Source organism: Oryx dammah, unplaced genomic scaffold, assembly GCF_014754425.2.
Source record: "Oryx dammah isolate SB20612 unplaced genomic scaffold, SCBI_Odam_1.1 HiC_scaffold_25, whole genome shotgun sequence".
NCBI lineage: Eukaryota > Metazoa > Chordata > Mammalia > Artiodactyla > Bovidae > Oryx > Oryx dammah.
This window is the reverse complement of record NW_024070209.1, coordinates 47,519,740-47,544,981: the sequence shown is the minus strand read 5'-3', so window position 1 is coordinate 47,544,981 and position 25,242 is coordinate 47,519,740. Positions and strand designations below refer to the sequence as shown.

Below are 25,242 nucleotides of genomic sequence, written 5' to 3'. Positions count from 1 at the left end.
CAAGACACGACTGAGCGACTGAACTGTATTGAATTACTTAAGAGCACTCAGAAGGAGCTGTTCAGCAGAGAGCTATACATGAAACTGAAGATCTGGTGAGGGGTCTTTGCCTGAACATGGTGATTTGGGACATCTGCTGAAAACACCAGAGAGAAAAGGACACTGGACCAATGGCAGAACTCTAAGAAACTTTTACAGTAACATTATTTTCTTTTCCAAAAGGAAAATAAGAGCACAAGGAGCAGTGCTTATAATCTTACTTAAAATTTTAAAAAGCTTCCGAATATTAATACAAAATTAGTAACTGCTATTCCTTACTATTCCCATTCCTGTATGAAAATGAGGCTCAGTGTACCATGAAGGAAAAAAAATGTTTCTGCTAATGACCAGCAGCGATTCAGAAAGAGAAAATTTAATTTTCTTACCATTTTGAGGGACAGAAGGTAAAGGATATTAAAAAGTCCCCCATGAAATTTGGATGTTTTGAAGAAATGACGTATTACAGGGTTGGGCCAGGGAAACTACAAACTGAGTCTGGAATATCTTGTGTCCAAAAGCAACGAAGTGTTTCAAGATTGAAAGGGATGTCAACAGGACATAAGAACGAGCTTAGAGGGGCTCCCGCTTACCAAATTTGGAATGATTTGTGCATCAAAAAGAATAATGAATTTTAACACACTGAATATAAAAAGAATCTTGATCTACAGTGACATTTCAAAGTATGAGATGAAAAAAATAGAAAGCTCCTCTATACACACACACAAAAATGCCACTATTAAATGCAGAATGAAGGCCAGAATTTAAAAATCTCCATGTCACAACTCCTATTTAGTAACAGATTCAGGCCAGTAATCGTCAACAGATGTTAAAACCATTAGGTTAAAGGTTGATGAAGAACAGGATACTCACACGGCCTCACAGATTCCTTCTTAATTATCAAGGGGAAAATACCTTACATTGCAAAGATAAAGCAGATATTACCTGAGCAAATTCAGCATCACCAACAATGGAATGAACTGACATCATGCACTCCTGATGTTATACAAATGAGAAATAGAAACCACCTAGGCAAAGTTCTTTCATCTAATTATGAAGAAACACTCAAGACAAATCCAGAAATGTGGAACACTCCATAAGACAACTAGCCTGTACTCTGCAAAAATGTCAGAAAAGACTTAAAAAGTGTGTGTGGGGGGTGGGGAAGGGGTAGGGAGTAGGGTAGGGTGACTGCTCTAGAGAAATGAATGAAAGAAGAGACTAAACCCAATGCATAAACCCTGTCTGAGTTCCCAATGAAAACAAAACAGAAACATATAAAGATACAGAATATTTTGGGAGCAACTGGGGGTATGAATTGTGTACCAGATATTATTAAATCAACATTACATTTCCTGGGTGTGATGATGGTGTAGTGGATGTGTAAAAAATGTCCTTGTACTTAGGAGACACATGATGATACATTTAATGGTATGGAAGCATCATGATGACTGAAATTTATTCTCAAAGGAATAAAGAAAAAAAGATTATAGACAGAGGAGATAAAGAAAATGTAACAAGATGTAAACACCTGGTGAATGAGACAAATGAATGTCCACTGTACTATGTTTCCAATTTCTCTACAGTTAAAAGGAAAAATATATCAAGTAATCTATGTGTGGCTAGTATGCTATAGCTGATTTTGTTTACTTGAATATACTCGTAAATGATTTAATACTTTTAAAAACACCCACCATGAAATTTCTTCCCATCAAAGCTAACCAAGGAAGACTAATACCACCTCTGGCCAGTGTCAGCAACATAATCTGTCTCCTCCACCACCCACCTCCACCACATGAATCAAGAACCCTATCTGACTCAACTGTGAAATTAGCAAACAAGCAAAATACTTACAGCACTCAGCCACCTTATCAAAAATAATTTAACATTAGAAAAGCTGTAATCTTCTGGTTTTAAAATAATTTATTTCATAGGTCTGTTTTAATTTCATGTCTCAGAGCATACATTATTTAACCAAGAGGTGCTGGACAGAAATTGTAAAAAGGAAGGAAACATTTAGGATAAGAAACTGCCTCAATTCCATTAGAATTTGATCCTACCTTGTAAAGTCTTGCGAGGATAAATTTCTATCATACTTCCTTTGTGCTTACAAAAGAACATTAACTTCTGAATTTTCAATGTTGTAAATAAAAATTTTTACAATTAAGTATGCATTCAAATTGACACACAAGGCAACCAAATAATTGTCATCAACATTAGCATAATGTGTATTTCCTGTCACTGCACTAACATTAAACTAAACGTCAAACCACAAAAACATTGTGACTAACATTAAAAAGGCAGGCTGTAAGATACGCAAAGCTTATAAGGACAAATTGCACATGGTTAAGATGGGAAGTCATTTGACAAGGGCTGGTGTTGTGCATATGGCTGCTTTTTTTTATAAGAAGGCCACCGGCAGACAGGGCAACAGTGTCGGCCCCCAGCTAACCACATCACAATGCAATTCTGATGGAACACATGACCACAAGGCAACCCCATTAGCAAACATCCATTTTCAAAATTCTCTAGGCATACAACACATTCAGTACAGTGCAGCATATCAGCAGGCCAAGTTAACCAATCAGGTTCCATATCTTCATTAGCACTATATGATCCATAAGACCGCCCCTTCCTTTCATAAGGGCTGGTCTGACAATATTTATTGGCACAGGAACAAGCCTCAGCATCACAGTGACTTGCTCTTCCTGGAGAACTGTGAATGATGCTCAGTTTATCTTCAAATACTTCCTTCTCACTGCTCAAAGTATCTGTGCTCTCACTGTCTGAGTCATTCTCAAGATCTTGAGAACCCTCTGACATTTCTTCTTCAGACTGGACTCCAAGACATTTAAATCGCCACATCGGCAAGTTTTTTATATAATCAGTCGGTATCAGGGGGTGAAGCCAAAGATCAGGGAAAGCTAATCGCTCCAAGAACAAGTCAGGGTCTTCGTCCCAATCAGATTCTACAGGAAAGTTCTGGAAAGAAGCAATCGGGTGGAAGAGGTAGCTGGTGTACCAGTCCCATAGACTTGATAACCATTCTAAGTTATTGGCATTGACTTCGTCATTGTTGATGTTGCGCCGTCTCTTCTTCTCAAAGTAATCGATTAGTAAACCATGTCCAAGGTACGTACTAAGAAACAAGGCTGGGTGTGAGGAATAAAACATCCAGTCTGCCCTTACCCATGAAGCCAATGTGGTGGTATTAGAATATCTCAACAATTTTAAGCTATATTCATAAAAGCTATCTAAGTAAGGGAGCTGTAAAAAGCCCAACACAGGTAGCCAGGAGATAATTAATAGAGAATTATAGGTCCCTAAAGTGCTTATGAGAACCACAAATCGCTTAATGGTAGCTCCTTGTGTGATAAATAAGTCCATCCAAGCCATAAGGTTAACGAGAACCAAGCTCAAAACGAACAAATCATTTACTTCAGGTTGTAAGGAGCGCAAAAATGAATCCATGGCCTGAAGAGATATATACTCGCCTGTGCGGTTTCCGTATCTGTAAATTCCTTCGGGAGTTCTAAGTATGTATGATGGCATGTTATAGACACCGATATCTGTCATATAACTCTTGTTGTCCCACTTTTCCACATTTACAAAAATAAACTCAACTCTTCCAGTAAACTTTATGCTTAGTGCAGAGAAAAAAGCTGGCGGTTGGTCCAGGTTTGCAAATAGGTATATTTTTACCCAATATTGATCACTTTTATTCCATTCTTCTTTCAAGCGTTCAGCATTGTAAATGGTTTTGATCCGAGAAGCTGCGTGAGCAGTTATCCACTTAAAAATGTGCTCTACTTCTATCTTGCGCCCACTGTACTCCTTAAGCATGACTTTCCCTTTGGAAGTACTTGTTTGTGGAACAGACATAATGAGTGTGGATCGAACCCAGCCTCTTCTCCTGCAGTATCTGTAAGAGAGGGAACTGTAAGTAAACAGCAAGGCTGCTAGATGAGCTAGATTGCTTATCTTCCCTGTTGTACAGTTTGTCTTTCCCTGATAATTTGCATAGCCCTTGAAAGATACCCTCTCCCCCAAAACAAATAACCTGTAAACAATCAAAAGTAGTACCAATACCTGGCAGCTGTATAAGAGGAAAAGCAAAGCTTTTTATCTTTTTGTTTTTGTCTCTGTTTCTCCCTTTCTCTCTTTTTTTTTTTTTCCAAACAAAAACCTTAGAGCTTAAAAAGCCTTAGAGTCAAGGGAACTGATACATACTTCCAGCATCTATTATGAACCTACGAATGCAATGTTGGAGAAGACTCTTGAGAGTCCCTTGGACAAGGAAATTAAATCAGTCAATCCTAAAGGAAATTAACCCTGAATTTTCTTTGGAAGGACTGATGCTGAAGCTGAAGCCCCAGTACTTTGGCCACCTGATGTGAGAAGCCAACTCATTGGAAAAGACCCTAATGTTGGGAAAGATTGAGGGGAGAAGGAGATGGGTGCAACAGAGGATGAGATGGCTGGATGGCATCACCGAATCAATGGACATGAGTTTGAGCAAACTTCAGGAGAGAGTGAAGGACAGGGAAGCCTGGAGTGCTGCAGTCCGTGGAGTCGCAAAGAGTCAGATATGACTTAGAGACTAACCAACAACAATGCATTATGTGTTGGGAAGATCCAAAATATAACAGGAAAATGACTCCTGTTCACAAAGAATTTAAAATCCTATTAAGGAGACAAAAGAATAAAACTATATACCCTACCACTAAATAATGTAAATGAAGTTCAAACAAAGGGACTTTCATTGGGAGTTTGAGTTGGTGAAGATTTCATGAAAGGTTTGGGAACTGAACTAGGTCTTGAAGAATGGTTAGATTCAGGTGGGCAAAGAAGAGAGAAGGAAATGGATTATCTTGTATGCTGAGTCCCTGACTTGAATGTAAGTTCCTGAGGGTAGGAGCCACGCTGCACACATTTATTAACCCAAGCAGCCACCACATGCCTGATGCACACAAACACTATCACAGAGAAATCTGCACAAAAGCTCAACAAGTAAAGAGCAAGTCCTATGTTTTTTATACTCGCTCATCTCTTTAATGGGGACCATGAAGAAGAGTATTTAACATAGAGGAAACAAAGATAGTAAGTTTTCAGATTAAGAACAGATTCAGGAAAAAAGGATATTATTGGAAAACTGGTGAAACTGGAATAAAATCTGTAATGTCAGTTCAGTTCAGTTCAGTTCAGTCGCTCAGTCGTGTCCGACTCTTTGCGACCCCATGAATCGCAGCACGCCAGGCCTCCCTGTCCATCACCATCTCCCGGAGTTCATTCAGACTCACATCCCTCGAGTCCGTGATGCCATCCAGCCATCTCATCCTCTGTCATCCCCTTCTCCTCCTGCCCCCAACCCCTCCCAGCATCAGAGTCTTTTCCAATAAGTCAACTCTTTGCATGAGGTGGCCAAAGTACTGGAGCTTCAGCTTTAGCATCATTCCTTCCAAAGAGATCCCAGGGTTGATCTCCTTCAGAATGGACTGGTTGAATCTCCTTGCAGTCCAATGAACTCTCAAGAGTCTTCTCCAATACCACAATTCAAAAGCATCAATTCTTCGGCACTCAGCCTTCTTCACAGTCCAACTCTCACATCCATACATGACCACTGGAAAAACCATAGCCTTGACTAGACGGACCTTAGTCGGCAAAGTAATGTCTCTGCTTTTTAATATACTATCTAGGTTGGTCGTAACTTTTCTTCCAAGGAGTAAGCGTCTTTTAATTTTGCTACAATGGTATTGTACCAGTGTTAATTTCTTTAGACCATTATACCATGGTTATGTAAATACTAACTAAACTTGGTGAAAGATTATATATGGCAACTCTATACTATCTTTACCACTCTTCTGTAAATATAAAATTGCTTAAAAAAAACAGAGATTCAGTTCAAGGATGACTCCCATTTTAGAACAGAGTAAATATAGAAGAATTTAAAATTAAATCATTTGTTTAGCTTTATCCAATGGGGTCATGACTCTAATCCTCTTGGAAATGGACATGTTCTTGCTATAATATTTGTGACAAACCTCTCCTTCTAAAAAAAAAAAAACTAAAAGATGAATGAAAGGAGATACCAGAAAATGAAAACAGCTGCTGTATTGCAGTGGAGAGATAATCAGTGAAACAGTTTCCTTCTTTTTTAAAAAAAAGTCTTTCCTAAAAACCTACCATGTGGAGTTTTATGACATATGAATTTACCTCAGTAAAGTTGGAAAAAACAAAATCTACTAGGTGGATACATTTTGTTCACTACAGATTTGTAAATGAATGGTAAAAAGTATTTACTTTTTTATTGTGCTATTCAGAATACTAATGTGAAAATCATAAATATTATGCTTTACTTAGTAAGCATAGATTGTTGCTGCTGCTACTGCTAAGTTGCTTCAGTCGTGTCCAACTCTGTATGACCCCATAGACGGCAGCCCACCAGGCTCCACCGTCCCTGGGATTCTCCAGGCAAGAACACTGGAGTGGGTTGCCATTTCCTTCTCCAATGCATGAAAGGGAAAAGTGAAAATGAAGTCGCTCAGTCGTGCCTGACTCTTAGCAACCCCATGGACTGCAGCCTACCAGGCTTCTCCGTCCATGGGATTTTCCAGGCAAGAGTACTGGAGTGGGTTGCCACTGCCTACATTTAATTAAATTACATAAGCATATTACACATTTATATGATCAGATTAAGAGAGAAAGAAGTCTTGATATACATGGCACATGGTTTTATGATGACGATATCAATTTTACCTCAGGTTTCATGGTACAACTTAAGATAAGTGAAGACAACATGTCACAAAGACAAGATTAGTAATGACTTTGGGAAACTATCCTCATGACTCAGGATTAGAAACCACAACTCAGCTTGTTGTTTAGTAGATTTACTTCCTTAATAACACAGATACCATTAATATCAATACAACTTTAATTGAAATGGTTTGAAAATTATATATGCCTACAGAATAAAATACCTTCTACTCTGTGTCTTTGTTCAGTGAAAAATAATAATTCACTGACATGAATGCTAGTTTTTCTTCCATCCCCACCCCCACCAAAACCACAAGTGAACTCCATATAGATAGTTGTCTTATTTACATCTTAATTATCTAACTTGCTTTACGTTTTTAATTGTATGGGATACTTGAGATGACACATTTCTACTCTTAGTCATTCTTTTCATCTTTCTATAACCACCTTAGAGAATATTTGGCTTTTCTGATTTGTGTCGTAAGTTAAATTATAGTCTTTCTGACAGAAAATTTTACCCCATAAAACAGGCAAAGTCTTAGTTCATATACTTCTTCATGGAAGAAAACAAACGCACTATGTACTTTCTTTTCAGTTCAGAGATAAGTGACATTGATAGTTTTAAGGTTTATCACTGCAGAAGAATTTAAGAGTACCTAGGACAATAAGATTTTGTTTGTCATCATGTGTCTTTCAGATTAAATCATGTTTTCTAGACTTGAAATCCAACATACAAAGTATATCATATCAATCTTAAAACCCAACTGTTAAACAGAAAATAAGACTAATACTCATATTATTTTTTAATAATGTTATATTGCCATATATCCATATAAAAACTTCTTACTGATTCAAAAAAACTTTTTAAAGTGACAACATCACAAAAATATCCTCCCGTTCTTAAACTTTTTGAGATCTCTTAGACAATTTGAAGACTAAAAAGGATTTAAAAAATGGCTACTGAGTTTTGGTATTTAGTGTGCCATTCTGGTATGGCACATTATATTTTAAAAAGGAACACTGAAAAAAAATAAAAAGAACCTTTGGTATTGTTTATAAGCTGTTGTTTCTTCAGACAAGGTCACTGTCTTCCCTGGCCTTCCTGTCCCACTCACCAGTCTCCTCCTTCCTTTCCCTTCCCTGCTTATTCCATGGGTCCCCACCCATGATTTTTTCACCATAAGCCCTCCTGGCCAGTTTATCACTCAACTCCTGTAATTCCAGGGTCCTCCATCCACTCTCTACTATCCCTGCCCTGCCTCTCCGACCTCTTAAAGATAAATATCCCACCTCACTTTCTACTTTCTCCAAAGATGGGGGAATAAAAGAGTAGAGAATAGACCTGGCAGGGAAAAGCTCCCTGAGACAGATCACTAGGTTGGGGAATGAGAGGAACTGAGGCCAGGTAAGATGGCTGTGTGGGAAAGAAATGAAAACTGCTGGCCATGGATAGAGTCAGATGCTGTACAGAGTGGTGGTTCTGAATGTTCTTAAGGGAGCCAATCAGGTCAGGACAGTACTACTCTACAGTGGCCCCAGCGTGTCAGAGGAGGCTGTGCCTGAGGCCGCCCCAGAGAAAGAACTACAGTCAAAGAAAGCAACACAGACAGTAGGGGATAGAGTTTTGCTGATTTTAAAAATCTGAGATCAGGATGATGAAACTATTCAACATATTAAAATGCTTGCTGAATAACACTATTCCCTGCCCAGCTACACCTTGCACTGACATTCTGAACACTTTCTATTATCTCCCTATTTTGTTCTTCTGTATCTCTATAGTCCTCAAAAAAAAAAAAAAAAGAAAGAAAAAAATGACCCTGACTAAGCACACCATCTATGGCAAGAACAGACTTTCCAAATAAATGGAAATGAACATGACAATATTGAAACAGATATAAATAACTCTGCATCAAGATCTTTATCTCTGTGATAAGACTAGAGAAGATGATGTAAAAATGTCTCTTTAATAACAAAAAATGATAGCTGCAGTTAGCAAAAAAGAAAAAGTTGCTCAAAAAGGGTCTCTTCCATCATAAATGGGCTTCCTTGGTGGCTCAGCAGTAAAGAATCTGCCTGCAATGCAGGAGCCACAAGACCAAGGGTTTGGTCAGGAAGATCCCCTGGAGGAGGGCATGGCTACCCACTCCAGCACTCTTGCCTGGAGAATCCCATGGACAGATAGTCAGTCATGTCTGACTCTTTGCAACCCTATGGACTGTAGCCCTCCATGATAAATAAGAGGTGGGATTATCTGAAGATCAAGATGAAGGATTCAACAGAAACTTAAAGATAGCTTATATGTTTCTCTTTACCATTCCTTAGCTGGTATAAAATCAAATAGGGATTTTCAAAAGAAAAGCTAGAAAAATTTGTACTAAATTTGGACTCAATTATGACACTTCTGTGGAGAAGGAAATTGCAACCCACTTCAGTATTCTTGCCTGGAGAATCCCATGGACGAGGGGCCTGGTAGGCTACAGTCCATGGGGCTGCTAAGAGTCGGACACGACTGAGCGACTTCACTTTCAGGCATTGGAGAAGGAAATGGCAACCCACTCTAGTGTTCCTGCCTGGAGAATCCCAGGGTTGGAGGAGCCTGGTGGGCTGCCGTCTATGCGGTCACACAGAGACATGACTGAAGCGACTTAGCAGCATGACACTTCTGACACATTTTCCTTTACAAGATTATATTAAAAATCAATATACTATTTCCTTCAGGTTTTCATGCTTAACAGATTATTTTCACTTTATACCCTGCTTAGTTTCATTTTGAGTTCTCTATTAATGTTATCTAAGAATTTATATTAGACTGAAATGTTTAAACTTTATATTTTTGTATATTTGTTTTTACTTGATATTTTCTAATGTATTTAAAAGTTATAGTATTTAAATGTACTATTTAGTTTATTGATTTAAAAAAATAAATTCTGAATACTCTTCAATAAATTAGCTATGTTAAGTACTGACTTTTGGTGTTATCTCAAAAAAAATCAATATATTAGAACTATCATTCATTCTGGTATTGCAATCACCAGTGGGGTTGAGGGGAGATCTTTCACCTATACTCTATTTGGGAATGATGGAATAAGATCAAGTGCAATTGTCTTTGGTAAACAAAAGCTAGAAATAAGAATGATTTCCTTTTCATAAGAACATGAACACTTAGGCTATCATGGACATTTAAACCAAAGGCATCACAACACAATCAAGATTCTGTGGTAAAGGTGAGAAGAGGAGCTTTGTGGGTAAATGAGATTACATGTGAGTGAGGAGACACAACAACATCCCTTTTTATCCTCAACTTTTAAGGGGTTCTCCTCCCACAGGTCTCAGCCTATGTTACAAGTGAGCAAAACAAGGACAGTGAGGAAAATCAAAGCAAACATGAGCCTAAAGGAGAAGGGTGGGAGAACCTGAGATTAAGCAGTAGTGGAGGCAGGTTTTCTTCAGCCAATGGGTCTCCCACTGTGACCACATAAAAGGGACATAGGTAAGTCAGGCGTGTCTACCTACATTAGAAACTATCTAACATGGGGGTGTCTATGTACATATGCTATGCCCTGTCCTCAGCACTAAACAGAACATGCTGTACATGCTAATCCTTCATTAAATATTTATTGAATGGATAATTAAATAAAATCAAGTTATAACTTGGAAGCACTAGAAACTCAAATAAAACGCATTGTGAAGAACAATGGGATAGTAAAACAAAATAATGTGACAGACTAAATACTGGCAATGATGACAAAGAGAAAAATTCCTACAAAGATTCCTGTCTGAGAAAATGAAAAAAAGAAACAGTAAAGGACAAAAAAAGGCAAAAAGGACATGATTTACTAAAGAAAAAGATGAACATGAATTTTAACACTAGGCTTAGGGAACATATTCCATCTGGGTTACTCGTTGGGCAGATGGAAACGAGTGTCAAAATGCACACTAGAAGTTCGAATTAAGGAAGATTTAGATCAGCACAAAGGTGTCACCTAAAGCCATAAATGTACTGAAGTCTCTTTGGGAAATAAAATTGAAACAAAAAAGACCAAAGACATCTCTAAAGAGTCACCCTGTTAGAAACAGCACAGAAGAACCAGATAAAAAGAGATCTGAAAGAAAGCAAATAACCCCCAGTTATCAAAAACTATTAATCAAGCACCCGTGTAACTAACACTGTGCTAAGCATGCTAATTAATTTTCAGTTTAAACAGGCTTCTAATACCACTGTCTTTATTACATTAAAAACTTCTGGTCAGAACTCAAATTCTAAGAACTGCCATCAACTTACCTGGGGTCACTGGAGCAGTTAAACGTGCCTGTACGTATTCCAAATCTTGACACTTTTTTCACCATTTTCTCCCAGTGGATTTTACCCACCAAAGGACTTCTGTCATTTGCGATGACCTATTCCCAAGAAGGAAAACAGAAACTTTAATCACCTAAAATGGCGTCAAACCAACCATTTACATCTATTTACTTTTTCTGAAAAACATATTCTATCCCTAGGTCTTGTTAAGTGGATAATCATATTATCACTGCACTTCATGTAAGGAAAAGCAACCGTTCTACTGGAAAAGATCTAAAACATTGTGGAAATTCTCATACTCTGTGGCAGTTATACACGAGGGGGTCAAAACCAAATTAAAAAGTGAGCCATATTCTCCTCCATGTAGCCTATTCTCTAGAATTAACTTGTGAAGAAAATGGACCTTGGAGTCATTTCTCTGCTCTGAAAAATTTAAATAACCCAAATGAGCTTACTAAAAATGACCATGTGTAGGTTCAACAAGTTCAAATTTCACTTTTTTTCTGAAGTATAATTATGGAGCCAAGAGTCAAACACGTTTTCTATTAAACTATGCTTGACTGAATGCAGATAACACTACCCTTATGGCAGAAAGTGAAGAAGAACTAAAGAGCCTCTTGATGAAAGTGAAAGAGGAGAGTGAAAAAGTTGGCTTAAAGCTCAACATTCAGAAAACTAAGATCATGGCATCTGGTCCCATCACTTCATGGCAAATAGATGGGGAAACAGTCGAAACAGTGGCTGACTTTATTTTTCTGGGCTCCAAAATCACTGCAGATGGTGATTGCAGCCATGAAATTAAAAGATGCCTACTCTTTGGAAGGAAAGTTATGACCAACCTAGACAGCATATTAAAAAGCAGAGACATTACTTTGTCAACAAAGGTCTGTCTAGTCAAAGCTATGGTTTTTCCAGTGGTCATGTATGGATGCAAGAGTTGGACTATAAAGAAGGCTGAGCACTGAAGAATTGATGCTTTTGAACTGTGGTGTTGGAGAAGACTCTTGAAGAGTCCCTTGGACTACAAAGAGATCCAAACCAGTCCATCCTCAAGGAGATCAGTCCCGGGTGTTCACTGGAAGGACTGATGTTGAAGCTGAAACTCCAATACTTTGGCCACCTGATGCAAAGAGCTGACTCATTTGAAAAGGATGCTTGGGGCTGGTGCACTGGGATGACCCAGAGGGATGGTACGGGGAGGGAGGTGGGAGGGGGGTTCAGGATGGGGAACACGTGTACACCTGTGGTGGATTCATGTTGATGTATGGCAAAACCATACAATATTATAAAGTAATTAGCCTCCAATTAAAATAAATAATTTTTTTAAGTGAAAAAAAAAATAGAAAAGACCCTGATGCTGGGAAAGATTGAGGGCAGGAGGAGAAGGCGACAACAGAGGATGAAATGGTTGGACGGCATCACCAACTCAATGGACATGGGTTTGGATGGACTCCGGGAGTTGGTGATGGACAGGGAGGCCTGGCATGCTGCTGTTCATGAGGTCGCAAAGAGTTGGACACGACTGAGTGACTGAACTGAACTGACTGAATCAATACTACTACTTCTATCGGAGTTTTCTTAACAATCACAAAGATTCTAACATATAAAAAAAATTACCATTAATAAATTCTACAGTCTTGAACTTCTAATTTCAAATTTGCAAATAGCTTTCAAACAATTAGGACTGGAAGAAGAAAAAGATTTTTTTAAAAAAGAAAACTATAGGTTAACCTTCAAAATATGTAATGACTTCTTTCTCAGCCTTTCTAACTCTTAATACCTTTTCCCTTTATTCTCTATCTTCCTACTTTAAGAGAATTTCAATAGAGATATCAGAAAAACAAAAATTATATATTAAAAACAAAAATTAAAACCAGAAATAACTAAATGAGAACTTAAAGGAAAGCCAAAAATGTCCTATGTCCTCATGAATCCATATGTTTGATGTATTTTAAGCCCTGGGTATATAGGCCAAGTTACTTTTCATGAATGTTACAGTACTGATACTATTTAATTCAACATTATAGGACAATACTCTGGGGGCCACTAAGCTATCTAGAAGGGCGGGCCATTTCCATGTTCACAAAGCCTCCAGGAAGTGAAATCCCAGGGGAGTGAGTGTATGCAATGAGTGCCTGGGTGAGGCAAGAGACAGTGCAAATGCCTCATCTCTGGGCTCTCCGCTGGGAACTCTAACAAATTTCAAGGGCACCAGGAGAAGAGAACCTGCATGATGGTGAAGAGTGACTTAAAGTTCACTTTAGGACTTCTCTGGTGGCTAAGTGGTTAAGAATCTGCCTGCCAATGCAAGGGACAGGGGTTTGATCCCTGGTCTGGGAAGATTCCACATGCTGAGGAACAACTGAACCCACTGCACTACCACTGAAGCCCTAGAGCCCATGCTTCACAACAAGAGAAGTCTGCACACCACGAAACTGGCCTAGCCCCTGCTCCCTGCAACTAGAGAAAGCCCACTCACAGAAACCAGGACCCAGTGCGGCCAAAAGTAAATAAATAATAAAACAGTCCACAGTATGTGCCAACACGTTACTGTCCAATAACCCTTGCCATATATCACTGACACTATCATTCTCATACCTACACACACATACATAGGTATGTAACATTTTGTAATGTAACTTTGATGCTTAATAAATACATACACAAATACACAACTTAAGGCAAGAAACTAATGGCTCTGACAGTACTCTTAAGTGAAAATAAAAGGTCTCATGGAGGGAGATATGTATTATCAAAATGCTCAGATGGTGGAGGTAGCCAGGAGGGCAATTTGAGGACCATGGTCTTAGTAGGTAAAAGTGCTTTCTAAGGAGGTTCACACAGGTATACTACCCAGTAAGTTCCTAGCCTCCACAGTTTTCTATTGTCTAAAAGTACTTTATAAATTTTATCTGAAGAATAAGGGAGATCCAAGAAGACAGGTTTTTCTCTTCTCTTCTCTTCACTTATTTTCCTACCACTGAAGAGTCTAAATGGTAGCTCTTTTATCCATTAAGTAATCAAAGAAATCTTGACTTCTTTTTCAGGATTACTCAGGTTTAAAAAAAACTCTGTAAAATCATATTGTCATAGTCCCTGTGTTGTTTTTAGTAACTCCCCTTTCACTCTTATTTCCTGAGCAAAGCTGCAAATAACCCAAACACTTCAGGTCTGTATTTACAATGACACTATATCACAGGGTTAATCAATTTAGGTCACTATAACTGATATAAGCAGCCCTGGTTATAGCACAGGCAACAAAAGAGTGTGAAGAGAAATGGGAACATCCCTGAAGCAGGTACGAGGCAGTGTTTAACCCCAGAGCCTTATTTATGCAAGCTATTCTAATATCTGCTTTTAAGAGTTTAATAATTCCTGACTAACAGAACCACATAAAAATGAAAAATCCCTTAGGTGTTGCAAAAAAAAAAAAATTTTATTTGACTCTATAGGTATAGTCAAAGTTACGGTTTTTCCAGTAGTCATGTATGGATGTGACAGTTGGACCATAAAGAAAACTGAGTGCCACAGAATTGATGCTTTTGAACTGTGGTGCCAGAGAAGACTCTTGAGAGTCCCTTGGACTGCAAGGAGATCAAACCACTCCATCCTAAACGGAATCAGTCCTGAATATTCAATGGAGGGACTGATGCTGAAGCTGAAGCTCCAATACTCTGGTCACCTGATGCGAAGAGCCGACTCATTAGAAAAGACCATGATCTGGAAAAGATTGAGGGCAGGAAGAGAAGAGGGCAACAGATGATGAGATAGTTGGATGGCATCACCGACTCAATGGACATGAGTTTGGGTAGACTCCGGGAGTTGGTGATGTACAGGGTGGCCTGGCATGTTGCAGTTCATGGGGTCCCAAAGAGTCAGACAAGACTGAGCGACTGAACTCATCATTTTACTTCAGATTATATAGGTTATCTAAAGGCTCCAAGCTGACTTCTGTTAGAATGAAAATCCCTTCCCCAGCAACATGTCACCTGGGATGTTTTCTGACAAACATTAGCATAACTAGTACCTGGTTATGCTATTGCACATCAATGTTCTTGAGTCCAGTTACACATGAAAACTTCCAATTTAGTGTATTTAAAAATATACTTTTTTTCCAGGAGAAAAACTACTAAATTTTTCCTAGTACTAATTTTCCTAGATTCCACTTCATTGTCTAATAGTTCTTTAGGATCTCTCAAGATGGAAGCACCATTACAGACCACCTAATTTATTAGCTGGGAAAGATGATCTATGCCAACATTTTTTATTGGCCCACACATTTTAGTAAATCAAACAGTAAGCTGTTTTATGGCACAGACTGTAGGTTACTCATCTTCTTTGCCCTCCTCACAAGGTTCAGCTGGCACACGTTATATTTCAATAAATATTTGTTAGATGGTTGGATGAATGGATGAAACCAGTGGTTGGCTGGTAAATGTTTAACTATGAGCTCTCTAGAAGAAAATGGAAGTCCTGATTTCTATCATTTATGGACTTCCTCCCACACAGCTGATTTCAAGTTACTAAAGTGATATTTCTAAATGTGGAGTTGGGAAGAGATGTTAACAATTGCCTTTCATGACACTAGGTTCAGCACACACTGGAAGGAACTCAGTTGGACAGTGTGAAACACTAAATTCCCATATTTTCTGATGTTAAACTTGTATAGTTCAGTTAAGCTTCCCAAGAGAAACCGGGTCTTGGGTTATTGCTGGGTCCCTTCCACATGTATTACATTTGTATAAGAAAAAACCTACACATTTTTGCCTATTTTTCAGAGGTGGGTTTTATTACTAATCAGAACACTTGTTATATACCTTTTATTACTGTCAATCCTTATACAACATGGAGGCTAAATTAAATAACTCTCTACAAAAAGGAGTGTGGAACTATGGTATTTTCTGCACCTCTCAATATTGCATTATAACAAAGAGTTTTCTACTTTAAAAAAATCATAGACAATCTAAATATATATATGCAAATTGTATAAGATCATTAAGTGAAGATGATTAACCGATAAAACCAAAACTCAATAGCATTTAATTCTTTGGTAGCCTCACTAGCTTTCATTATGAGTAAACACAAATAAAGGCTTTTCACTAATACAAAATAAAGGAAGACTTACCAAGTATTTCACCTTTACATTGTGTAACAAGAGCAATAAATAAGTTAGAATTTCCTTGAACAAAACTACTATCTAGGAGTAAAAAAATAGTTTTAAAACAGCTAGTAACTCTTCAGCCAATCAGGAACTGTATTAACATAATAACTTCAATAAATATTGACCTAAAGCTTTACTTTAAAGAATATGCTTTTCATTGCTACCTCAACTATGGTGATGTTAAATTCCTTATGATGTGACAGAGCCAGTAGAGAACAGATAGCACAGTCCATCTCTGAACTTCTTTGAACAAAAGTCAAAATACAGAAATAGAAATGTTAAGAACAGGATAAATCCATAAAACCCATAATGTATGCTAACTTCTTAATTTCAGAAGCCTATGTACTATTCCATCTGCCTCACTGAGCAAGAATCTTTTGAAAGAAAAGAAACTTCTATTTGTGATGCTAAAAAGATTGGTTGGCAGTAGCATCAGAGAATCTACACAACTGGAAATAAATAACTAATTAAAGATATAAGGTTACATTAGGAACAGAGCAGGAAAACTTAGAAAGAGCTGACTGAAAAAAGATGACTTGGTTCTTTCATAGATTACATCATCTATTATTGGTAAATATGTCCCATATCTTTCTACCTCATATTACAGAGAATATAAAAGAACTATGGAAAACTTCACATGAAAAGAAATATAGGGACTTCCCTGATGGTCCAGTGGCTAAGACTCTGTGCTCCCAGTGCAGGGGGCAAAGGTTTGATCCTACAAGCAGCAACTAAGAGTTTGCATGCCACAACTAAAGATCCTGCATGCTGTAAAATAAATAAATATTTTTTTAAAAAGAAGCATGCTAATATTCTAATGTAAGGCTAATTCATGAGCGCTGCTGCTGCTGCTGCTGCTATGTCGTTTTAGTCGTGTCCGACTCTGTGCAACCCCATAGACGGCAGCCCACCAGGCTCCCCCGTCCCTGGGATTCTCCAGGCAAGAACACTGGAGTGGGTTGCCATTTCCTTCTCCAATGCATGAAAGGGAAAAGTGAAAGTGAAGTCGCTCAGTCATGTCCGACTCTCAGCGATCCCATGGACTGCAGTCCACCAGGCTCCTCCGTCCATGGGATTTTCCAGGCAAGAGTACTGGAGTGGGGTGCCATTGCCTTCTCCGTCATGAGCGCTAATACATCTTAAAACAATTAACAGAAAGATATGAAGATCGTCAACATGTATGATTCAGAAAATAAACTCATGAGTTACTGAGAAGACAGAAATCGTAGTGTGTACTTAGTCACTCAACTGTGTTCGACTCTTTTCGACTCCACGGACTATAGTCCACCAGGCTCCTCTGTCCACGGGATTTTCCAGGCAAGAATACTGGAGTGGGCTGCTATTTCCTTCCTCATAATGGATATAGAATGAGTTAATCAAATTACAGAAACTAATTTTCTCTTTTGTAGTGTCATTTCACATGCAGTGTCACCTAAAAAGGTAATCAGTCAATCTAGATTATCAATCCATTCCAGAAAAAGAATGAACTAAGTAATGGAATAGCTAAGTCATACACCCATTTATGTTGGGCTTCCCCAGTGGCTCAGCAGTAAAGAATCTGCCTGTAACGCAGGAGATGTGGGTTTGATGCCTAGGTCAGGAAGATCCCCTGGAGAAGCAAATGGCAACCCACTCCAGTATTCTATCCACTATTATATCACAGTGGAGATAGTGAAGGACAGGGATTCATGGGATCACAAAGAGTTGGACATGACTTAGCAACAGTATTCTGTTGTCCGAACAAAAACCACCAGTATTCTTGCCTGGGAAATCCCACAGACAAAGGAGCCTGGAGGACTACATACAGTCCATGGGGTCGCAGAGTTAGACATAATGTGGCAACTAAACAGCAACAATATCCACTTATTAAAGCGACTTTCCCCCCTTAATCAGTATACCGAGACATCCCTTCAATAACATAATATATGAAATATAAAGTGCTAATTATCAATTATTTGCTACCTAATTACATTTTTATTCAATAAACACAGAAGGGGAGTATAATTCATCTGAGTAAGAAAATGATATTAGAAACCTGGGAGGAAAAATAAAAAGAATTTTGATATTCTTAAATATTTCTTACACAAGCTACCTAAAATAAATGCAATATGAAGAACACTGAATTGGTTGGGTTCTATACCCCCTCATAGATTAAAACAGCAACAGAAGCAATGACAGAGCAAACTGAAATGAGTGGATTTCTTTCAAAACAAACAGAAAAGATTGATAATTCAAATAGTTAAAAACTGAAACCCTGAATATGCTGTCCTTCACAAAAGATCAAAGAAATATAACCTGAACTGAAAGAATGACAAGCAATTGAGAGAATATTTTTCTGTTTTGAGAAGGTATTTTCAATTAAAAACAACAACAACACAGCTTTCTTTTAAGAGTCAAAGTGTCTGTGCTGATTCGCTTAGCTGGTGCGTCCAGTGCTGAGGACACTGTAACTGAGGTTTCTATCTCAGTCTTCTCAGTTGTCCTGCCAGAGACTGTTCTTTCAACCCAAGCAGCCATTTGACAGATGCAAGCCACTGGGCCCAGGGGAACACAAGCCAGACAGTGGTGATCAGTGCAAATCTTGAAGGTCACTGGAAAAACAGTGCACTACTGCACCATTAACTGTTAACACTTATGAAGTTTAAAAAAACATTCGCAGGGAAAAATAACTCAGTGATAAGAACTTATAACATTAACACTCACTACCATTCATTACTTGTTCTTCACTTCATGCGAATGTCACCTTATTAAAGAATTCTTTGCCACTCTCTTGTCTCCTTACTCTGCTTATTTGTCTTAGCACTTACCATTAACTGGTATTATATTAAATATTTATTTAGTTAGTGCCTCCCTCTCCCAACTGGAATGTGAGTTGCCTCAGAGAGCAAGGAGTTAGGCTGGTGTATGTTCTCGTGTATCTCTGGCCTTGTGTACAATTAACTGATGAATAAACTGGATGAATTTTGTAATGTATTAAGGGAGTTTAATCCATACTTATCTTTAATATGATATCAAAAAATAATAGATCATTTAGAAGCTAAGACTATATTGTTAATTAGGGAAGCAGAATGTGTTTGTTGTTTATAGGCAACACTGTGTACACCAAAAGAATTTCCAGACTTTTGCCATGGGTTTTCCAGTTTTGGAAGGTGTTCAGCCTCTTTATCACTCATCTCTGTGGGACTGTTCAATGGCAAACATGGCACACAGGACAGCGGGACTGGCTGATCAGTTCAATCTCAGTAATACAATTGAAATTGCCAAAACCAAACCCACAAATCTTCCTCAATCAGACTATCAGAACTAAATGTGTGGGAAAAGAAACAGAATAACTATTTATAAATTAAGGCTTTAAAGATGCTACAGTTTATTTTTTCAATACCAGTAATGTAACACAGAAATAGACTAGAATTTGATGGATAATGTATAGATAGTACCCATATGCTCCTCCCAGTTTTTCTGCTTGCTGAATTTTAAAAATGTCAAATTATTAATAGATTAATTGGAGGATAAATGGCCAAATACTATAGGAAGATTGCAAGTAAAGGAAAGGTCATGTGATATCCAATGCAATCACCTAAAGAATTTCCAAACGTCAACAGTTAGGCTAAGGGACTACTATTCTATCTTCTTCAGGTGTAAATGTATTTATTTGAGGCCATGTGCAACAGAATCTCTCCACAATCATACTGCAAATCAGTGACAGGATTAGATTCGCTACTAACTCTCAGCTTTTCTACCTTATTTTGCAGTCATTGTTCTCAAAAACTTTGCCAACCCTAATGTGAAATGGCAAGAACACTGGACAAGAAATCAGGGGACCTGGGACTTGATCCTGGTTCAATAATTATAATTTTAGCTGTATTAATGTTGCTAATTTATTTAAGATGTTACTTTAAGTGAAGTTACTTTTTAAAAATTTAGATAACTTTAGGCTTTCTCTCAGCAATGTTATGAAATTACATGTTCAATATAATACTGATTTTTCTACTTTACATAAAAATACCCAAATGATAAGGCATGTCCACTCATTTACCATGAGTGATACATAAACCACACTTTCAGAAGCATTAAAGATGATTTTTTTTTAAGGCCCTTCATAGCTCTAAAATTCTAATTGCTAACTAAATCTCACAGTTTTGACAGCCTAAGAGCCAGGGTCTAAAATTATAATCTCATCAATTTCATGAGCAAAGTCGTAAGCCCCCTACCATTTCCCACAACACTGCTTCTTCTATAGGCACCCAGTTGGCTATTACCCTAACAAAAGGACTCCTTTACTTTTACTTTAGGGTTTTTTCTTTAAAAACAAAAATGATTTGGATCACTGAATAAAAACTGGGAGAAAAAGCACAAATCACTAAATAAAAGGAATACATGTGTTTCTTAATGAAGCTCTGACAACAAAAATGGATTTGCCTCTCCTGATTCTAAATAGTCCAATTTTCTTTCCCCACCACTTCCCTTTCCCCACTCTTTAATTAATTAATGTTCGTTTTCCTTGGTCTGCAAAACCTCTTTAAGCGGACACTGAAGCCTCCCCATGAGAACTGATTATGTCTAAGAAAGATGACACAAGTACACAGAAGGGTCACCAGCTGGTGACTACTATTTTGGTAACAATTATTTCACTTCTATCACTGTTTCTAATACCTGAACCAGCCAGATGCCATCTTTTGTGTCTTCTACAAGCTCATAGAAGTGCATTTCACCACTGAAATTGGTACTAGAAACAGATTCAGATGCTTCTTCTTCTTTGAGTGCAGAATAAAGCTCACCTTCCATCAGGTCACCTGAAGAAAAGAAAAAACATTAATAAGATTTCAAAAATCTCATGTTTCAATAATTAATTCTATTTTATATGATGTCATTGTTCTTGCATTGCATTCTACAGAAGAGTAGAACATGAATACATCTGTTTAATATTCACACATTCATTATGTAAGAACCTTCTATGTGTCAGGCAAAAATGAACAAAACAGTCTTGGGGTTATCACATAATTCATTAGGAAATTATTGAATTTATATCAGCCCCCAAAGCCATCACAGTATTATTTAGCTTGTGTCCAGGTATTTTATTTAAATACTGGATTTAAATACACTATTTAAACTTTTAAATAGTATGATTCATATACTTCTGACTTACAAAAATTAGAAAAGGGTTTACAAAATTGACCATCATCACCTGCATGAAATAGCAACAAGGCTTATGTGACTTGAAGGTCAGATACAAAAGATTATCTATAAGAACAAATTTCATATTCATACACACTTACAGTGCAAATTTATAGTTTGTATCATGAAATAATAAAGAAAATACTACCATCAAATTAACTTTTGTCAATTGTTCACAAGGCAAAACAAGCGCCATATCATGATGATAGCAGCAAAACCATTCACAGCAAATACTTAAACTATAAAGTTAAACTGCTTTATAAATTGCTGGATGTGCTATAAAACATGGGATCTGAGCCATATTTTTGTGGGCTGTGCGTATTCTTTAAATATTATGTGCACTGTTTGTATGCTCAAAGTTACAAGCATTTTTAGGCCCAAAGGAAGGCAATGCTAAATAAAATCAAAATCAAAAGAAAAAAGATGTGTTATCAAATCAATCATGAAAAATGATTTGGCTTGGGCAGTTAAGGCACTTTTTATTTCTAAACCTAGAGAGTTTATTTATTAGAGATCTTTTACCTTACTCTATTCCCTCTATACTACACCCCAGCCATGGGAGAAATAAAAGTAATCAAAAACCAGTCAGTAAACAAGAGGCACAATTTTATGCAAATAACACACAATTTTATGTTTTCTTTAAAGAAAAAATATCACTTTTACAGAGAATGTTTACTCTTCTGTCCCAGTAATGATCCTAACTGTAACCAACAAACATGTGGGTGCTAAAGTCCTCTGAAGTTAGTATTCTTGTCTACCACACTGCATGGCTGTATGATACTAAATGAGGAAAAAAACTGTCTTATAAAAGACACACAGCTGACAGATATACCTGAAACAACAACAAAAAAGTTAACTATCAGTTTCAACTGCTTCCTACAGCAACCCAAAATGCCTTTCTCAAATTACAGTACCACCCCTCTTCCAGGAAGTGTGTCTAAACAAAGATATAGTTTGTCCAGGGGTGAAAAAAAATTACGCATATTTCTCACTCAAATCCTACCCCAAAACTAAGTTATTGCAACTGCATGCATTAACATGTTAAACGTCTCTTGGCTCAGTTCTATTTCTCAACCCATTTAAGTTGATACAGCAGTGCTTGTGGTACAGAAGGGAAAAAACAGTTTTCATCCAAGGTACAATTTAAAAAAATCATTACAGAAATAGAAATAAACTCTTTCAAAACAAACAAGGTAGGCATTCCACAAAAAAAAAAAAAAATCACCTTATTTTCACCAAATTTAAAGTATGAAAAGCTAATACTGCATCATGTACACTTTCTCTAAATTTAGACTCATTATTTCAAATTTAAATCTTAAAAAAAATGTTCTCCCATTTAATTTGGCATCAGATGTTCACTAAACTTACTGTGATTACCATTTCATGACGTATGTAAATCATCATGCTACACACCTTAAACTTGTACAGTGCTGCACGTCAATTATATCTCAATAAAATTGGAAGAAAAAAATAAAATAAAATTGAAATCCTAGGCCTAAATGCTTCTTTGATATTAAATACTTCAGGAACGTTTTTCCCTCCGGGTAACTTGCTATTACTACGGTGACAGATGCTTCGATCCATAGACAACGTTATGGGGGTTCTTCTTTTCTTATGGCCTTATGAATTTCAACTGACAAATCACGCTTTCCAGTTTGTGACTGGTTGACATTTCCGAATTTTGGGAAAACCACTCCGTAAACAACGCTAAGAAGCGGCACTTGAAACTGTTATTTTAAAATCATCTTAGGAAGACAAGTCAACACCCCTACAAATAATTCCAGGCCCCGTCTGAAAACTGGGGTTTACTCCTTTTTTCTTTTTTTTGGGTGGGGAGGTAGAAAAACTGGACAAAGAAAATCTAGGCGGCTCTGGAAGTAATCTACTTAACCCTTCGAGGTATCGACTCATCCTGGGAGACCACCTCTCTCGCCCACGAGTAGAGGGGACCCTGGGGGAGCAGATACTTGCCTGACTTTTCCACCAGTTCCCGGACATCCTTCTTCTCGGGCAACCCCGAATACCCCAGCCCCCGACACTCCAGGATGGTCTTCAGCTTCTTGAAGCTCAGAGCCACCGGATCCACCAGCTGGGTGGCAAAGATGCCAGTTTCATACCACACAATGGCCTCAAAAAACCTGGCCAGGACGAAAAGGACCAGAAAATAGAGGAGCAAGAAAAAAAGCTTCAGCCACATCTTCCCCTGCGTCTCCTCTCTTTTCAGAGAGCTCAGAATACGGAGAGGAGGAGGATAGACTCGGGGGGTGCGTGGGCGAGGGCACCAGCTCGCCGTGGGGTCCTGGCTGCCGTCACCGCGGGGCCATCCCCGGCGGGAGGCAGGTGGACCGGGGTGGGTGGGGGGTGGTTATGTGTCGGGGTGAGGAACAGATGACCAGGGGCAGAGACGCAGGGACTCGCGCGGGGCCTTCCCGTCAAGACGCCAGAAACCACCCCGGCGGGGGCACTAAAAAAACTCCATCAATTAAACCCCGATAGGAGGGCAGCGCGGGAAGAGCCCGAGGGGAAAAACAAGAGGAGGGACGTTTCCCCGGGCGGGGAGGCACTGATCGAGGTGGCGGGGTCGGCCTTCCAGCACCGTGATCTTAGCGAAGGGGGAGGCCAAAAGAAAAAAAAAAAAAAATCATTCAGGTCCACAAAGGAAGCGGGGGTCGGGCTGCAGGCCGGGGCCGGACGACGGCAGGCCCAGGAGGCGGTTGGGGCCGGCCGGGCCAAGGCCGGGCTCCAGCGACCGCGGTCAGGAGGGCGCGGCGCTCGGCCGGGCCAGGCCCGGGGCCCAGCGCGGGGAGGAGCGGCCGCTGCAGCGCCGCGCCCGGCGCCCAGGCTCCAGGCCCCGCCGGCAGCCCAGGCTCCGCGAGAAGCGCGAAGGACACGGCGACGGCCGCGGCTCCAGGTTCGCTCAGGCAGGCAGGCTGCGCCTTTCAGGCGGGCGGGCACCGCGACGCGGCCCGGCCCGTGAGGGGGCGTCGCAGTCTCTGCAGAACGAAATGGGGGCGCGCGAGACGACGGTCCGGGAGGGGGAAAAAAAAAGCAGAAATAGGCCCCAGACGGCTTCCCGGGACGGCTATCGGGCGGCCTCCCGGTCACGAAGCTCCCGCCCGGCTCGGATGAGCCGCGCGGGTCCCGGCCGCCGTCCCCGACGTCCCCGCCACCTCACGAGGCCGCGACCGTCGCCTCCAGAGTAGAGGATCAGCCGCGGCCGCGGCCGGAGCCGAGACATAACAACTGACGTCGGCTGCGGGGCGGGGGAAGGGCGGGGCTAAGAGGGAGGGCGGGGAGAGGGCGGGGCCAAGAGGGGAGCGCCCGCGGGCGGCGTTGAGGAGGGGTGGGTGCGGGGAAGGAACTGGGCGCCCCAGCCTAGGGGCAAGCAAGCAGAGCCGATCTGCAGACACGGTGCGTGCTCTAGACCTCTCCCGAAGCTGCCTCTCCAGTGTCTTTTTCTCTCTCCTTTCTTTTGCCTTGCACATGTTTTAGTGATTGATCTTGTCTGAGGGTTGGACTTAGGACTGTGTCGCTTTGTGTATTTTTCGGTGAAAATGGGGCAGTTAATTCAAACTAGTCAGTCCTAAAGGAAATCAACCCTGAATATTCGTTGAAAGTCCTGATGCTGAAGCTCCAAATACTTTGGCTATTTGATGCGAAGAATCTACTCATTAGAAAAGACCCTGGTGCTGGGAAATTTGAGGGCAGGAGAAGGGGACGACGCAGAACGAGATGGTTGGATGTCATCACTGATTCAATGGACTTGACTTTAAGCAAGCTCCCTGAGATAGTGAAGGACAGGGAAGCCTGGTGTGCT

General features: G+C 39.4%; 1 protein-coding gene across 3 annotated transcripts; it reads right to left on the bottom strand.

Moving 5' to 3' along the window:
* Nucleotides 1–1,939: 1,939 nt before the first annotated feature.
* RNF103 (ring finger protein 103) lies at nucleotides 1,940–24,617 on the bottom strand. 3 transcript variants are annotated; one of them, XM_040224284.1, is made up of 5 exons: nucleotides 23,397–24,617; nucleotides 20,904–21,043; nucleotides 12,707–12,756; nucleotides 11,072–11,187; nucleotides 1,940–3,958 (listed from the first exon to the last, which is right to left on the bottom strand). In XM_040224284.1, exons 1-3 carry the CDS (start codon nucleotides 23,620–23,622, stop codon nucleotides 12,709–12,711), a joined length of 414 nt encoding a protein of 137 aa, XP_040080218.1. In that variant the 5' UTR covers nucleotides 23,623–24,617; the 3' UTR covers nucleotides 1,940–3,958; nucleotides 11,072–11,187; nucleotides 12,707–12,708. The 3 variants fall into 3 exon arrangements, with proteins under 3 accessions (XP_040080218.1, XP_040080216.1, XP_040080217.1); XM_040224282.1 differs by lacking the exon at nucleotides 12,707–12,756; XM_040224283.1 differs by lacking the exon at nucleotides 12,707–12,756 and having other exon boundaries at nucleotides 21,029–21,043; nucleotides 23,397–23,828.
* Between the last annotated feature and the right edge of the window lie 625 nt (nucleotides 24,618–25,242).

Coding starts and splice junctions, on each gene's coding strand:
- RNF103 (XM_040224282.1), bottom strand. CDS start 23,622: ATGTGGCTGAAGCTTTTTTTCTTGCTCCTCTATTTTCTGGTCCTTTTC. Junction 21,044..23,396: donor GGAACTGGTGGAAAAGTCAG/GCAAGTATCTGC, acceptor TCTTTTCTTCAG/GTGACCTGATGGAAGGTGAG. Junction 3,959..11,071: donor AACTGCTCCAGTGACCCCAG/GTAAGTTGATGG, acceptor CCTCTCTTACAG/ATACTGCAGGAGAAGAGGCT.